General features: G+C 37.2%; 2 protein-coding genes across 4 annotated transcripts in view; one reads left to right on the top strand and one right to left on the bottom strand.

The window, feature by feature from the left end:
- Positions 1-88, bottom strand: part of ARHGEF11 (Rho guanine nucleotide exchange factor 11) — a 115,337-nt gene extending 115,249 nt beyond the window's left edge. Inside the window, exon 1 of the mRNA XM_045861680.1 lies at positions 18-88. Coding sequence (XP_045717636.1) covers positions 18-25 — 8 coding nt within the window. The 5' untranslated portion in view covers positions 26-88. The remainder of the gene's footprint in view (positions 1-17) is intronic.
- LOC123833464 (translation initiation factor IF-2-like) overlaps positions 1-15,982 on the top strand; it is a 30,057-nt gene that overhangs the window by 899 nt on the left and 13,176 nt on the right. Inside the window, exons 2-4 of one of the 3 annotated variants that reach the window (XM_045861686.1) lie at positions 197-215; positions 1,617-1,695; positions 5,416-5,487. In XM_045861686.1, coding sequence (XP_045717642.1) covers positions 197-215; positions 1,617-1,695; positions 5,416-5,487 — 170 coding nt within the window. Of the gene's footprint in view, positions 1-196; positions 216-1,616; positions 1,701-5,415; positions 5,488-15,982 lie in introns of all 3 variants that reach the window. The other 2 variants (XM_045861688.1, XM_045861687.1) reach the window with 2 other exon arrangements.

Raw genomic sequence — 15,982 nt, 5'->3', positions numbered from 1 at the left:
CACCTTCCAGGTTTTACCTCTGCATTCACCAGCATCACACTGCTCTCCCACCGCCACTGCTAACCCTGTCTCCACCTCTTTTTTCATCTTATTTTTGAAATATTTGTCGTGGCCTCCTTATTGAGCGTCAGAAGTTTATTTGACTGTTTCCTCCCATTTCTGCGCCCTCCCCACTTCTAACACCGATCGACATTAGGGAAAGAGACCTTCGCTTGGTTGGTATTGGCATCCTAGTGTAGGGCTGTGTAAAGTGTTTTTGAACTCAGATGGAAAAGGTCTTTCAAGGACCGTTCTATTTTCATAACCCCTCACGTAGAATCAGTTTCTAAATCTTTCCAAGAAACAGGACACTGATCAGAAAGTCCCAAGAGTTAATGATTAAAAATAATTGATGCAAAAGGAAACTTTTTCATTAGTAATGGGGAGTGAACTTTGTCTTCTTGCTTTTGTAAAATACCCTGCGGGCAGTGATGTTTGCGTGTCCTCTTCCACACCACTTTGTTCTTGGATGAAGTATATACATGGGTGTATACGTTTACCCACACGTATCCATGAGCAGTAGAGAGGGAACTGAGTGATCCTAGCAGTGTTAGAAGTGGTGGGTTTGCAAGTAGGAGAAAAAAGAAACTAACAAGAAACTAACAAGCATCAGGCGAGGACCCGGAATGATCAGGAGCTTCCACTAAATTATGCCAAATGCGGAATGGCAATTAAAAGACCTGCTGCCTTCACCCCACTTCTCCAACCCCTAGAAGCATCACAGTCCAAACTGCTACTGATCTTGTTTATTCCCTTCCCATACTGCCTGCAAAATGAAGCTTCCGACTGTGGACACTTCTGTGGCGATAGAACTACCACTGGTGCCAACCATTTTTCTTATGCTTTTAAAATATATGTAATATTTTAAAAACTATTTACATGTATTTTACTACCTACTGTATAAAACATGCCGGAGTAGACATATTAAAAGGTGGAAAGAAAGATGAAGTACATTTTTAAAATTACTCCTTTTTAGTGAAAGTTAATGGCTGTTGTAATGAAAAGATATTTGGGAAAGAGATAGATTCAAATGGAAGAAGTGCATCCTTGATTGCATTTACTGATACCCATTTTCCAATCTCATTCATCATAATGCAAAGATTTTTAATTGAAATACAACTAATAAATTTACATCTTATGTCAATCAAGTCGTTCATGAATGATTGGAGGGTGTTGCATTTAAATTTTTCAACAAGTGGGTCCAAACCCACTAAGCTTTATTTAGATTTGAAAAAGATTTTTAAATTCTTTATTCTTGTTTTTCAAATGTATTGGCATAAGTTTTTATAGGTGAAACACATTGTTTTTGATAATAAAAAAATCACAGTGTTGGAACCATTTCCAGTCATGCATTTTCAAAGTGATTTCTCCATAAGCATAAGTTTCTTTAGAAAAGCAATGACTTTCTCATAAATTAATGGGCTGTCGTGTTCACCTTTAAGGCACAGATTACGTGGATTTTTGTTGTTTGTTTTTGTTTTTGAAAATAAGTGCTAGATAGTAAACTTGCCAGCCTTATCATAGAACACTGTAAAATAAAAATGTGTATCTCTTCTATGTTCAATATATCTTTCTAGGCCTTTCCCAGGAGATAACCAATGAATTTCTGCAAAATGAAGATTTCCATGGTCATTCTTCCTGTCTTTACTCAGAATTGTAAGGTTTGTAGCAATTAGCAGAAGTATTTTGTCCAGAGGATGGCATGCATTATGAAGAAAATGAATGTCTGAATTTGTGTGGCATTACCGCTGGTTACTGGAAAAATCTCACATGTTGAAGTAATGACCCAGTAAGAGTGCTAGGTCAGTCTGTATGTTAAGGATTAGAATTAATAAAGCTTAACTAATTATTTTTCCTATAATTATGTACTATTATGACTGTATTCCCAAATACTTTATTCATGTACATGAGTGCATTTCTTTGTACACTTTGAAGACTATGGGGATGGGTTGGCTTTAGCAGGACAGAGTTTCCTGCAGTTAGCTGGCCATGTAAGCAAATTGGAAATCTCAATTTAGGGGGAAAAAAGATTGTATTTTGTCCAGCGCAGACTACATTGTAGGAATCTTGAAGCAGCTATTGGTTAATGGAAAGAGCACTAGATTAAGAGTCCAAAGAACTGAGGTTGTTTTGGGTTGCATCCTTTTCTAGCTTTGTTACCTAAGGATTAAATAAGATCAAGCATGGACTCTAAACTATAGAGTGCTGGGCAGGAAAACCAGGATAAATATTAAGAAGTGATATTTTGAATTGACAATAGGTCTTTTTACTTTTCCCCACAGAACTCTATTAATCAATGAATCCTTTTCTCTGCCCAACATCCTGTGGGATAGTAGGACATTAGATGTTATGACCATTAGTTAAATTCATTTACACTCAAGGAAAAAATGACAAAGACGGGTTTTAGGTGATTTGTATGAAATCCCATTAACTGATAGAATTCATACCTTCTCATTTTTAGGTGTAAGAAGGAAAAGAAAAAACAGATATGGTCAGCTTTTATTTGCTCAGATGGATTCTAAAAACTGAATAGTTAATCGAATGGCTGAGGCACAGCAGTGGTATACTGGAATGGTTCACCCTGTGAGTTCTAGAGAAGCAGTTTCTCATTCATGGACAGACATCCCCAGCCCCATACGTGTATTTTCTAGAAAGATGGACTCCTTTTGACATGCTGTTAGGGGACAGGCCTAGCAAAATAAAGTCACCATTGGAGGAAGAGTGCCACTGTTTTTTGGAGATCCTTCACCTTCTTCAACTTTTATCTATTGGAGAGATGATATGCAGAGGCTTGCTTAATTAAAATATTGTTTAGTCCTAAAGCTGAGAACATTTTGTGGTTTATTTTTTAGCTGATTTAGATTTCTCTAGAATGCTTCTGGGTAGCCAGATTAACCAATATTAAGCATGTGTTACACACATTATTTTATTGTCACTCAGAATATTCTGTTCCCTGGCTGGCGTAGCTCAGTGGATTGAGCACAGGCTGTGAACCAAAGTGTTGCAGGTTCGATTCCCAGTCAGGGCACATGCTGGGTTGCAGGCTACAGCCCCCAGCAACCGCACATTGATGTTTCTCTCTCTCTCTTTCTCTCTCCCTTCCCTCTCTAAAAATAAATAAATAAAATCTTAAAAAAAAAGAATATTCTGTTCATTAAACCTATTGAGTTCCCAATAAAATTTTAATATGAAGTACAGGCATACCTTGTTTTATTGCTCATTGCTTTATTGTGTTTTGAAGATATTGTGGGATTTTTTTTTTTTTTACTAATTGAATGTAAGGTATTCCAGCAAATTACAACTCACTAAAGTTTCAAATAATGGTTAGCATTTTTAAGCCATAAAATATTTTTGTTAAGATATATACCTTGCTTTTTTTAGATATAATGCTGTTACACTAAAGTGTATACTTAGACATAACTTTTATTTGTACTAGGAAACCAAAAATTAATGAGACTCACTTGATTGTGATACTCACTTTAGTGCAGTGTTTTGGAACTGAACCTGCTATATCTCTGAGGTAATACTGAAATAATAATACCCAAATACTGTTCTAAACAAACTGTAAGTATTAACCATTATTTAATCTCAGCAACCTTTTGAAGTAGTTATTATTATCTGCATTTTCAGATGGGAAATAGAGGCCCAGAGGGGTACAATACTTGTCTAGGGTTACAGAGCTGAGAACCCAGGCAGTCTGACCCTAGAGCCTGTGCTTAATTGTCAACAGTACTGCCTCTATGTTACAGGTACTATGTCAAGCCCTAAGAGGGAAAGATAGAACCAAAGAGCAATGCCTAAGCAGAACCTTCTCAGAAAGAAGAGGTTCAGGGCTTTTTGATGAGAAATGGGCCCGTGGAGCTGGAAATAGAAGTCAGTGGTTTAACAATTCAGCCCTCCAAAAAGTTATTTTTCTAATGGTGCAGTCACCAGCAAATCTTACTGTAGTGCTTTCAGCTTGCTGTCTTCCCTCTCAGTTTCCCTTGAGATATTACCCCCAGAAATTTGCCTCCCCATCATTTTTGAGGATCTCAAGATATTTCATGGAGAAGGGGCTTCTCACCTTAACTATCACTGAGTTAATGTCTGCATTATCTGTGGTGTCACCTTCCAGGTGTGCACTCTAGCCTCCCAAGCCTGATAGCTTCCTGTCTGTGGTTACCTTAGAAACCAACTCTCTCCCCTCAACACCCTTAGTATCTGACACAATTGAACAACAGGGAAGGTGCCAAGATAAATTGTAAAGGAAAATGTGTGAAAGAAAACCAATTTTAGGTTGAAGGCTAATATTTTGGGAAGTTGGGTGTGTATGTGTGTTATTTTTTTTTTTACTCTCTGAATAAGAAAAAGTTCCTTGGATCAAATGTGAGATACAAAAAAATGTGAGATGCCAAAGGGATGATTAAAAAAACCCCAAATTTCCAGAAGACTGCTTTAAAAACTGGAAAAATTCTTTAAAATTAAAAAATATTGACATACAATAAGTTACACATATTTAAACTGTACAACTTGTAAGTTTTGACATTTATACACATGAAACAATCACCACAATTAAATATGAATTTATTTTGTAACTCAAAACTTACTTGTGCGCCTTTGTAATTCTTCCCTCCCGCTCCTTCCCACTGGATCCCTCTTCCCTCCTAGTCCCTGGGCAATCACTGATCTGCTTTTTGTTCCTATAGATTCATTTGCTTATTTGGAATTTTATATGAATGAGTAAAGTATGTATTCTTTTTCCTGACTTTTACTCAGATTCATCTACATTGTTGAGTATCTCAATTTATTGCTGAATGGTATTTTTAAAATTTCAGTTTCTAATTGCTTACTGATAAGACATAGAAATACAATTATTGATTCTGTTTCCTGTAGTTTTGCTAAACCCACTTATCAATTCTAGTAGGTATTTCATAGATTTCATCAGGTTTTTTATATAAATGATCATGTTGTCTGAGATAAAGACAAGTTTACTCCTTCCTTTCTAATACGTACTTCTTTTTCTTGTCTTATTGTGCTAGCTACAACTCTAGGGCAATGTTGATAGAACTAAGTAAGAGCAAATATCTGTGTCTTATTTCTCTCTCTCTTTTTTAACACTATCTTTTTAAAATTTTTATTTATTTAATTTTAGAGAGAGGGGAAGGGAGGTAGAAAGAGAGAGAGAGAAACATCAATGTGTGGTTGCTTCTTGCACACCTCTTATTGGGGACCTGGCCTGCAACCCAGGCATGTGCCCTGATTGGGAATTGAAACAGCAACCCTTTGCTTCTCAGTCCAGAGCTCAATCCACTGAGCCACACCAGCCAGGGCCGTGTCTTATTTCTGATCTTAGGAGGAAAGCATTTTTTTCACCATGAAATATGATGTTTTTTGCAGGTTATTCATAGATGCTTTTCTATCAGATTGTGGAAGTGTGAAAGTTCCCTTTCATTGTCAGTATGCTGAGAGGTGGGTTTTGTTGTTGTTGTTGTTGTTGTTGTTGTTAGGTAAGATCTTTATATTTTATCAAAATTGTTTTCTGAATTAATTGAGATGATCATATGGTTTTTCTTCTTTAGTCTTTTGATATTATAGACTTTCAGTGTTGAACTAATCTTGTATTTCTGGGATAAATGCCATCTGGCTGTGATGTATTAAACTTTATGTATTGTTTGATTTGATTTGCTAAAATTTTGTTAAGAGTTATTACATCTATGTTCATTACTCTGTCACTTTCTTTTTTGGTAATGCCCTTGCCTGGTTTTAAGTAATGCTGGCTTTATAGAAGGAGTTGGAAAGAATTCCCTCCTCTTAATTTTCTGGAAGAGTTTGTGTGGAATTGGCATTGGTATTTCTTCTTTATATGTTTTATAGGATACTTCTAATGAAGTCATTTGGAGAAATTTTCTTTGTAGGAAATTTTTAAAACTACAATATCAATCTTTTAATAGATATAAGGCCCTGGCCAGGACGACTTGGTTGGAGTGTTGTCTCATAACCAAAACATGCTGGGTTCAATTCCTGGTCAGGACACCTGCCCAGGTTGTGGGCTCAATCCCTGGTTGGGTTGCATGCAGAAGGCAGCTGATCAGTGTTTCTCTCTTACATTGATATATCCCTCTCTTGAATAAAAATAAAATAAACCTTAAAAAATAGATACAAGGCTATCTGGATTATCTATTTTTTCTTGAGTGAGCTTTCATAGATACAGTCTTGCAAAGAATCTGTACATTTCATCTAAGATGTTGACAGTATGGGCATAAAGCTATTTATAATCTTCTCTTATTATCTTTTAATATGTATAAATCCTGTAGTGATTTCTGCTCTTTCATTACTGATATTTGTAATTTTTTTCCAACCAGCCTGACTATGGGAGCATAAATTTTATTAATCTTCTCAAATAATGAGCTTTTCGTTTCATTTATTTTTCTCTGTTGTTTTTGTTTCATTGATTTCTGCTGGGATCTATATTATTTCCTTTCTTCTGCTTACTTTGTATTTTATTTGCTCTTCTTTTTCTAGTGTCTTAAAGTTGAAGCTGAGGTCATTAGTTTGAGATTTTTCTTCTTTTCTAATATAGACATTTCACATTATGAATATCTTTCTAAACACTGTTTTACCTAAAAGGCAGACATTTTGATAGACTGTATTTTCATTTTTATTCATTTCAAATACATTTTTTAAACATATGGCTTATTTATCATTTAGTTTCCAAATATTTGGGGATTTTCCAGATATCTTTCTATTATTCAGTCCCCAGTAAGTTAACTGCATTGTTACAGAAATCCTTTGTATGACTTGAATTATTTAATTTATTGAAACTTGTTTTATGGCATTGAATATGGTCTATCTTGGTAAATGTCTCATTAATTTTTTTGCTCTTGGGTAGAGTGCTCTGTGAATGTCATAGGTCAGTTTGGCTGATAGTGTTATTCAAGCCTTCTCAGCCTTGTTGATTTTTCTACCTACTTGTTTTATCGGGAGAGAGAGAGAGAGAGAGAGAGAGAGAGAGAGAGAGAGAGATGGATGTTGAACTAACTATAATTATGAATCTGTTTCTTCTTTCAGTTCTAACTGTTTTTGCTTCATGAATTTTTTAACTCTGTTATTAGATTCCTAAATGTTTAGGATTACTACGTCTCTTGATGAATTGACCTCTATATTGTCATTAAATGACCCCCCTTAGCCCTAATAATATGTTATGCTCTGAAATGCACTTTACTGATGTTAATATATCATCCAGTTTTCTTTAAATTAAAGTTAGAATATATATCATTTCCCACCTTTTTAGTTTTATCTAACTTGTGTCTTTATATTTAAAGTGGATTTCTAGTAGGTAGCATATAGTTGTATCCTGCTCTCCCTTCCCCCCAATCTGACAATCTCTGCCTTTTAAGTGAGTTGTTTAGCACAATTATAATTAATATGATTATTGATATGACTTGGATTTAATTCCATCATTTGCTATTTTTTTCTCTTTGTACCATCTATTCTTTCTTTCTTTTCTTTTTCTTCTTTTCTGTCTTCTTTCAGAAATTACATTTTTTATTGTGGTAAAATATGTATAATATAAAATCGACGATTTAACCATTTTATTTTTTTAAAAATATATTTTATTGATGTTATGCCATTACAATTGTCCCAATTTTTCCTCCTTTGCCCCTTCCATCTAGAACCCCCATTCCCTCCAACAATCACCCCTTAGTTTATGTCCATAGGTCATGCATGGACTCCATGCATGGACTCCAGTATTTTGGCTACTCCATTTCTAATAGTGTTCTTAACATTCCCATTTATTTTGTATCTACCAATTTGTGCTTCTTAATCCCTGCATCATTTCTCCCATTTTCCTTCTTCTCCCTCCCAATGGATAACCCTCCAAATGATCTCCATATGTATGATTTTGTTCCTGTTCTGCTTGTTTGCTTAGCTTGTTATTTAGATTCAATTGTTGATAATTGTGAATTTATTGCCATTTTAATCACTCATTGTTTTGGTCTTCTTTTTCTTTTTCTTTTTATTATACACATCTTTGTTTAATAAGACTTTGTATCAAATCATTTAGAAAAATGTACAAGTTATGCAGCCAGGGCAGAGATAGCAGACATTGTCCACATACCTTATCTGGGAAGCACTTTATCTGCCCATCCATTCTAAATGATAGCTCTGCTGAATAGAGCAATCTTGGATGTAGGTCCTTGCCTTTCATGACTTGGAATACTTCTTTCCAGCCCCTTCTTGCCTGCAAGTTTTCTTTTGAGAAATCAGCTGATAGTCTTGTAGGTAACTGTCTCCTTTTCTCTTGCTGCTTTTAAGATTCTCTCCTTATCTTTAATCTTGGGTAACTTAATTATGATGTGTCTTGGTGTGTTTCTTCTTGGATTCAACTTCTTTGGGACTCTCTGAGCATCCTGGACTTGCATGTCTATTTCCTTCTCCAGATTGGGGAAGTTTTCCTTCATTATTTTTTCAAATAAGTTTTCAATTTCTTGCTGTTCCTCTTCTCCTTCTGGCACCCTTATCATTCAGATGTTGGTATGTTTAAAGTTGTCCCAGAAGTTCCTAAGCCTCTTCTCAGTTTTTTGAATTCTTGTTTTTTCATTCTGTTCTGGTTGGATGTTTATTTCTTCCTTTTGTTCCAAATCTGTTGATCTGAGTCCTGGCTTCCTTCCCTTCACTGTTGGTTCCCTGTGTATTTCCTTTATTTCACTTTGTATAGCCTTCATTTCTTCCTTTATTTTGTGACCATACTCATCTGCATCTGATAGGTTGGCTATCTCCTCATTGCTTAGTTCTTTTTCTGGAGTTTTGATCTGTTCTTTCATTTGGGCTATATTTCTTTGTTCTAGCAGTGTACCTCTTACATTGTAAGGGCTGGGGCCTTAGGTATTTTCCAGGGTGGGGCAACCCACTTGGCTGTGTTGTGGCCATGTAAGTAGTAGAGGGGGTCAGAGAGAGAACAACACTGTTTATTTGGTTCTTGCCCCACTTTCTGTCACTCCCTCACTTCCCACAAGCAGATTATACCCTTTCAGGAGCTGATTCCCAGGTAGGTGGGCTTGTGTACATTCTAGAATCCCATGGGCCCCTCCAACAGACTCTCCTATGAGACTGGGAGTTTATCCTGCTCCCAAAACCCCCACAGATTTTCACAGCCAGAGGTTTTGAAGCTCTGTTTCCCTATGCTGGAACCCTAGGTTGAGTGGTTTGTCTCGTTACCCAGTTGTTCCTCCCTGTTTATCCTCACATGAATATGGAACACCCAGTCCCCCAGCTGCTGCCTCACTCACCCCGTGTGTGCCAGCTTCCACCTTGCTGTGTGCCCTCTCTGCCCTGGCTGCCCATCTCTGTCCCTCCTACCAGTCTGGATGAATGTTTCTTCTTTAATCTCTTCATTGTCAGACTTTCATGCAGTTTGATTTTCTGGCAGTTCTGGTTGTTTTTGTTTTTAATTGGTAGTTATCCTTCTTTTGATTGTGCAGGGAAAGAAATTGTCTTCCGATGCCTCCATCTTGGCTGGAACTCAGTTCTCTAATTTTTTAGGCAGATGATATTTGATCTTCCTCTTTTCCTTATATAATTCTCTTTAGCATTTCATATAATAGATTGGTGATGATGAACTCCTGTAGTTTTTTTGTTTGTTTGCTTGGTCTGGAAAGCACTTTATCTGCCCTTCCATTCTAAATGATAGCTTTGCTGGATAGAGTAAGTAATCTTGGATATAGGTCTGTGATTTTCATCACTTTGAATACCTCTTGCCAGTGCCTTCTAGCCTGTGAAGTTTCTTTTGAGATATCAGCTGACAGTATTATGGGAACTCCCTTGTAGGTAACTCTTTTTTTCTGCTGCTGCTTTTAAGATTCTTTCTTTATCTTTAACCTTTGGCATTTTAATTATGAGGTATCTTGGAGTGGCCCTCTTTGGGTCCATCTTGTTTGGGGCTCTCTGTGCTTCCTGGACTTGTATGTTTATTTCTGTTACCAAATTAGAGAAGTTTTCTTTTATTATTTTTTCAAATAAGTTTTCAATTTCTCACCCTTCCTCCTTCTGGCACCCCTTTGATTTGGATGTTGGTACATTTAAAGATGTCCCAGAGGCTCTTAGCCTCTTCATGTTTTTGACTTCTTTTTTCTTCTTGCTGTCCTGATTGACTGCTTTTTTCCTTCATTGTGTTCCAAATCGTTGATTTGATTCTCAGCTTCTTCCTGTCCACTGTTGGTTTCCTGTAGATTTTTCTTTATTTTACTTAATGTAAACTTCATTTCTGCCTGTGTCTTTTTTATGCTGTTGAAGTACCCAAGGAGTTCCTAGGGCATCCTGATTTACCAGTGTTTTGAACTCTGTGTCTGATAGGTTACTTATATCCATTTCATTTAGTTCTTTGTCTGGAGTTTTGTTCTGTTCTTTCATTTGGGCCATATTTCTTTGTCTCCTCATTTTGGCCTGTGTTTGTTTCTGTGTATTAGGTAGAGCTTCTGTGACTCCCTGTCTTAGTAGCACAGCCTATTGTAGAAAAGGGCAGCTGTAAGTTGTATGGGACAGAGCCTTAAGAAATTGCCAGGATGGGGCAATCCATGTCACCGCTCTGTGGGTTTGTGTGGGGAGGGCTTAGAGAGAGGACAGTGCCACTGCCTGGCCTCTGAAGTTTTGCCCTGAAGAAAGCTGTCTCCCAGACCCCACCCTGTTTCCAGTCACTTAAATTTCTCCCCATATGCCACTTTTGCCCTTCCAGGCATTGTACTGGTATTGAATCCCAGAGTGGGTTGGTTCAGGTGAGTCCTAAGTTGGTTGCAGGCCCTTTAAGATAAGTCTCTTTAGAATCCCACAGTTACTTCTACCATCCCAACCCAAATGGTATTTACAGCTAGAAGTGATGGGGACTTGTCATCCTGGTGCTGGAACTCTGGGCTGAGTGGTCTGGTCTGGAGCTTGGTCCCTTGTTCCAAGGTATCCCTCTTGATTTTTATCCACCACATGTGGATGTGGGAGTGCCTGTTTTGTGTCTCTGTGCCTCTTTGCACCACTCTGTGTCTACATGCCTCCTACCTGTCTGGATGAATGTGGCTTCTTTAAGTCCTTGGTTGTCAGACTTCCATACAGCTTGATTTTCTGACAATTCTGGGTGATATTTGCTTTGTAATGTAGTTGTAATTTTTTCTGTATTTGTAAGAGGAGGAGATGTGTGTTTACCTATGCCTCCATCTTAACCAGAAGTCTAATTTTAACCATTTAAGTATATAATTCAGTGGCATTTAATACATTCACAATATTGTGTAACTATCACCACTATTTTCAGAACTTTTTTCATCCCAAATAAAAAGTCTGTACTTATTAAGCAATATTTTCTTATTGCTCCCTTTCCCTGGTCCTGGTACCTCTACTACTTTCTGTCTTTATGAATTTGCCTATTCTAGACACCCTAAAAGAGGGAATCATACAATATTTGTCTAGCTTATTTCACTTAGAATAATATTGCCAAGTTTCATGTTTGTTATAGCATGTAATAGAACTTTACTCTTTTTTATGACTGAATAATATTCCATTATTTCTGTATTTATCTGTTGATGGAAACTGGTTGTTTCCACATTTTGGCTATTGTGAATAATGCTACTATTAACATTGGTAAACAAATATATGGTTGAGTCTCTGTTTTCAAATCTTTTGGGCGTATACTTAGGGGAGGAATCTGGGAAGTTCTATGTTTAACTTTTTGAAAAACTACCAAACTATTTTCCATAGTGGCTGCACTATTTTACATTCCCATCATAAATTCACAGGGTGTGTTGCAGCCTGTCAAGGCCTGACAGGTTCATGGTATTTGGGCAGATGGGAGAATATTTACAGAGCTGTGGGGATGCTTGACATACCTTTATTCAAGGGTGGGTGAGCCATGCGTGCTGCAAGCTGCATGCTCCCTCCATGTCTCTGTGTGGCACACTGTGTGTCACCAGTCCCTTTGGATGGCACATGTCATGGCACCTAACAGGGAATCCCTGCCTGCTTAAGTACTAAAGGCAAACAGCTGGAAGGATGCCAACAGATCTTATGCAACAGAGCTTCATATTACACATGCGAGCCCACTCAAGGCTATGGGAACAGTTTATTGGACCTGGTCTGAAGGCTATGAGAACATTACTTGTCAGGTCCATTCTCAAGGTTATGGGAAACTGCTTCCCTTAGTTACCCAGACACCTGGGTCAGGAAGACAGACCACTTCCATTTACCCTACACAGGGGTTCCAATTTCTTCATATCTTTGCCAACACTTGTTGTTTTCCATTGTTTTGGCAATAGCCATCTTACTGGGTGTGAAGTGGTATGTTACTGTGTTTTGATGTGATTTTCCCTAATGACTAATAATGTTGAGCACCCCTTCATGTGTTTACTGGCCATTTGTATATCTTCACTGGAGTAATAGCTATTCAAATCCTTTTCCCATTTTTGAATTATATTGGTTTTTGTTGTTGTTGTTGTTGTTGACTTGTAGCTCTTTATATATCCTGGATATAAGTCCTTTGTCAGATATATGATTTGCAAATAATTTCTTTCATTCTATGTGTTGTTTCACTTTCATGATAGTGTCCTTTGATATACAAAAGTGTTTAATTTTATTTTTTATTTTTTAAAATATATTTTATTGATTATGCTATTACAGTTGTCCCATTACCTCCTTCACTCCCCTCCACCCTGCCACCCCCTCCCACCCACATTCCCCCCCTTTAGTTCATGTCCATGTGTCATAAGTTCTTTAGCTTTTACATTTCCCATACTATTCTTGCCCTCCCCCTGTCTATTTTCTACCTACCGCCTATGCTACTTATTCTCTATAACTTTTCCCCCTCTTTCCTCCTCCCACTCCCCTGTTGCTAACCCTCCATGTGATCTCCACTTCAGTGCTTCTGTTCATGTTCTATTTGTTTGCTTAGTTTGCTTTTGTTTTAGGTGTGGTTGTTACTAACTGTGAGTTTGATGTCTTTTTTTACTGTTCATATTTTTTATCTTCTTTTTCTTAGATAAATCCCTTTAACATTTCATATAATAAGGGCTTGGTGATGATGAATAACTTGGTCTTATCTGAGAAGCACTTTATCTGCCCTTCCATTCTAAATGAAAGCTTTGCTGGATAGAGCAATCTGGGATGTAGGTCCTTGCCTTTCATGGCTTGGAATACTTCTTTCCAGCCCCTTCTTGCCTGTAAGGTCTCTTTTGAGAAATCAGCTGACAGTCTGATGGGAACTCCTTTGTAAGTAACTGTCCTCTTATCTCTTGTTGCTTCTAGAATTCTCTCCTTCATTTTTACCTTGGCTAATGTAATTATGATGTGCCTTGGTGTGTTCCTTCTTGGGTCCAACTTCTTTGGGACTCTCTGAGCTTCTTGGACTTCCTGGAAATCTATTTCTTTTGACAGAATGGGGAAGTTCTCCTTTATTATTTGTTCAAATAACTTTTCCACTTGTTGTTTTTCCTCTTCCCCTTCTGGTACCCCTATAATTTGGATGTTGGAACGTTTAAAGATGTCCTGGAGGTTCCTAAGCCTCTCCTCATTTTTTTGAATTCTTGTTTCTTCATTCTTTTCTGTTTGGTTGTTTCTTTCTTCCTTCTGGTCCATTCCATTGATTTGAAACCCAGTTTTCTTTCCACCACTATTGGTTCCCTGTGCATTTTTCTTCATTTCACTTATTGTAGTCTTCATTTGTTCCTCTAATTTGCCACCAAAATCAACCAATTCTGTGAGCATCCTGATCACCAGTGCTTTGAACTGTGCATCTGATAAGTTAGCTATCTCTTAGTCACTCAAAAGGATGAGTTCTGGGGCACTGATTTGTTCTTCTGTTTGAACCATCTCTCTCTCTCTCTCTCTCTCTCTTTTTTTTTTTTTTGGTCTGATCACTTCTGTTAAGGTGAGGGGCAGAGCCTTAGGTGTTCACCAGGGCAGGGCACCCTAGCCGCTGGGTTGTGATGTTGTATGTGGGGGTGGGGCTGAGAGGGAACAACGGTGGTAGCTCCGTTCTCTGTGGGACATCAGTCCCTTCCCTGGGATCTTGGGTTGTGTGCTCTGCCCTACTCCACAATCGCTGCCTCACTGGGTCTGCCAGCTGCTGCTTGCGTACTCAGGGTCCACCCACTACGATCTTGCGTACCCCAGATGCCTCATGCACCCTGGGTTGCCTTATGCACCCAACTCTCCCTGCTCTCTGTGCCTCCACCCATGCCCGGCTGCTCGTCCCTGCCCCTCCTACCGGTTTGGATGAATGGGTCTATTTCAACTTCTTGGCTGTCCGACTTCCATTCAGATAAATTTTCTGTCAGTTATGGGTGTTATTCTGCCTCTAAATTGTTGTTCCAATCTTGGTTGTGTGTGAAGGTACGGTGCCTCCACCTATGCCTCCATCTTGGCCGGAAGTCTAATCTTTGTTATTTCCTTCCCTCTGCTAGCTTTGGGTTTAGTTTGTTCATTTTTTCTAGTTCCTTAAGATGTACAGGTAGATTTTGTGATTTATTATTCCCACTCTTACTGATGTATTAGTTGTAAGTTTTTGTTGTATTATTATAGTATAATTATTTATTTTGTCATTGACTACTTTCAAGTGATATAATATCACTTCACATGTAATAATCTTCCAGCTTTTGTGCTTGTTACCATACATATATTTTACTTCCACATGTATTGTAAATCCTACAATATATTTTTATTATTTTTGCTTTAAACAATTGATTGTCTTTTATAGATATTTAAATAATAAAAATAGAAGTATTTGTATTTACCTACATATTAATTTTTTCTGGTGATCTTTATTCTTTTGTATAAATGGAAATTTTCATCTGGTATTGCTCTTTCTGCTTGATACATTTCTTTTAACATTTTTGTTGTGCAGATCTGCTGGTGATAAATTCTTTAAATGTTTTTATGTATGAAAATATTTTTGCTTTCTTTCATTTTTGAAGGACATTTTTACAGGGTAAAGCATTCTAGGTTGAGTTTTTTCCCAATAGTTTAAAAGTGTTGCTCCATTGTCTTTTAACTTGTATTTTTATGATGAGAAATCAGTTATCCCTGTCTCCATTACTCCATGAGTAATGTGTCTTATTTTTCTTCTGGCTGCTTTTTATGTCTTTTTTTTATTATTACTTTAAGAATTTGGATTATGGTATGCTTGTAGTTTTCTTCTAGTTTCTTATGCTTGGGGTTCATTGAGCTTCTTGAGTTGGTGGATTGTAATTTTCATTAAAATAAATTAAATATAGTCTTTGCCTTTCCTACTTCATAAGTATTTCTGGTATTCTTCATTTATTTGTGTAACTAGAGATTTTCATGTGGTATCATTTTTCCTGCTAGAAGCATTTCCTTTAACACTTCCTATTGTGTAGATCTGATGTTATAGGTGATGTGTGCAGTGTAATTTTTTCTAGTTTCTTGTATTTTGGGTTCAGTGAGGTTCTTGGACTTGTAGGTTATACTTTTCATTAAATTTGGATTTTTTAATTAATAATTTCTTCAGATATTTTGTTTGTCCCCATCTCTTTCCTCTTCTTTGGAAAGCACTTCATGTATACTAGGCCACTTAAAGTATCTATAGTTCATTGAAACTGTCTTTTTTCTTTTAAAAATATATTTTATTGATTATGCTATTACAGTTGTCCCATTACCCCCCTTCCCTCCACCCTGCAAACCCTCTCCCACCCACATTCCCCCCTTTAGTTCATGTCCATGTGTCATAAGTTCTTTAGCTTCTACATTTCCCATACTATTCTTGCCCTCCCCCTGTCCATTTTCTACCAACCATCTATGCTACTTACTCTCTGTAACCTTCCCCCCTCTCTCCTCCTCCCACTCCCCTGTTGCTAATCCTCCATGTGATCTCTATTTTTGTGGTTCTGTTCCTGTTCTAGTTGTTTGCTTAGTTTGTTTTTGTTTTTGTTTTAGGTGTGGTTGTTAATAATTGTGAGTTTGCTATCATTTTATT

Source organism: Phyllostomus hastatus, unplaced genomic scaffold (assembly GCF_019186645.2).
Source record: "Phyllostomus hastatus isolate PE091 unplaced genomic scaffold, TTU_PhHast_1.1 phas_scaffold_216, whole genome shotgun sequence".
Taxonomy (NCBI): Eukaryota; Metazoa; Chordata; class Mammalia; order Chiroptera; family Phyllostomidae; genus Phyllostomus; species Phyllostomus hastatus.
The sequence above is the reverse complement of the archived record's forward strand: the minus strand, read 5'-3'. Positions and strand labels throughout refer to the sequence as shown.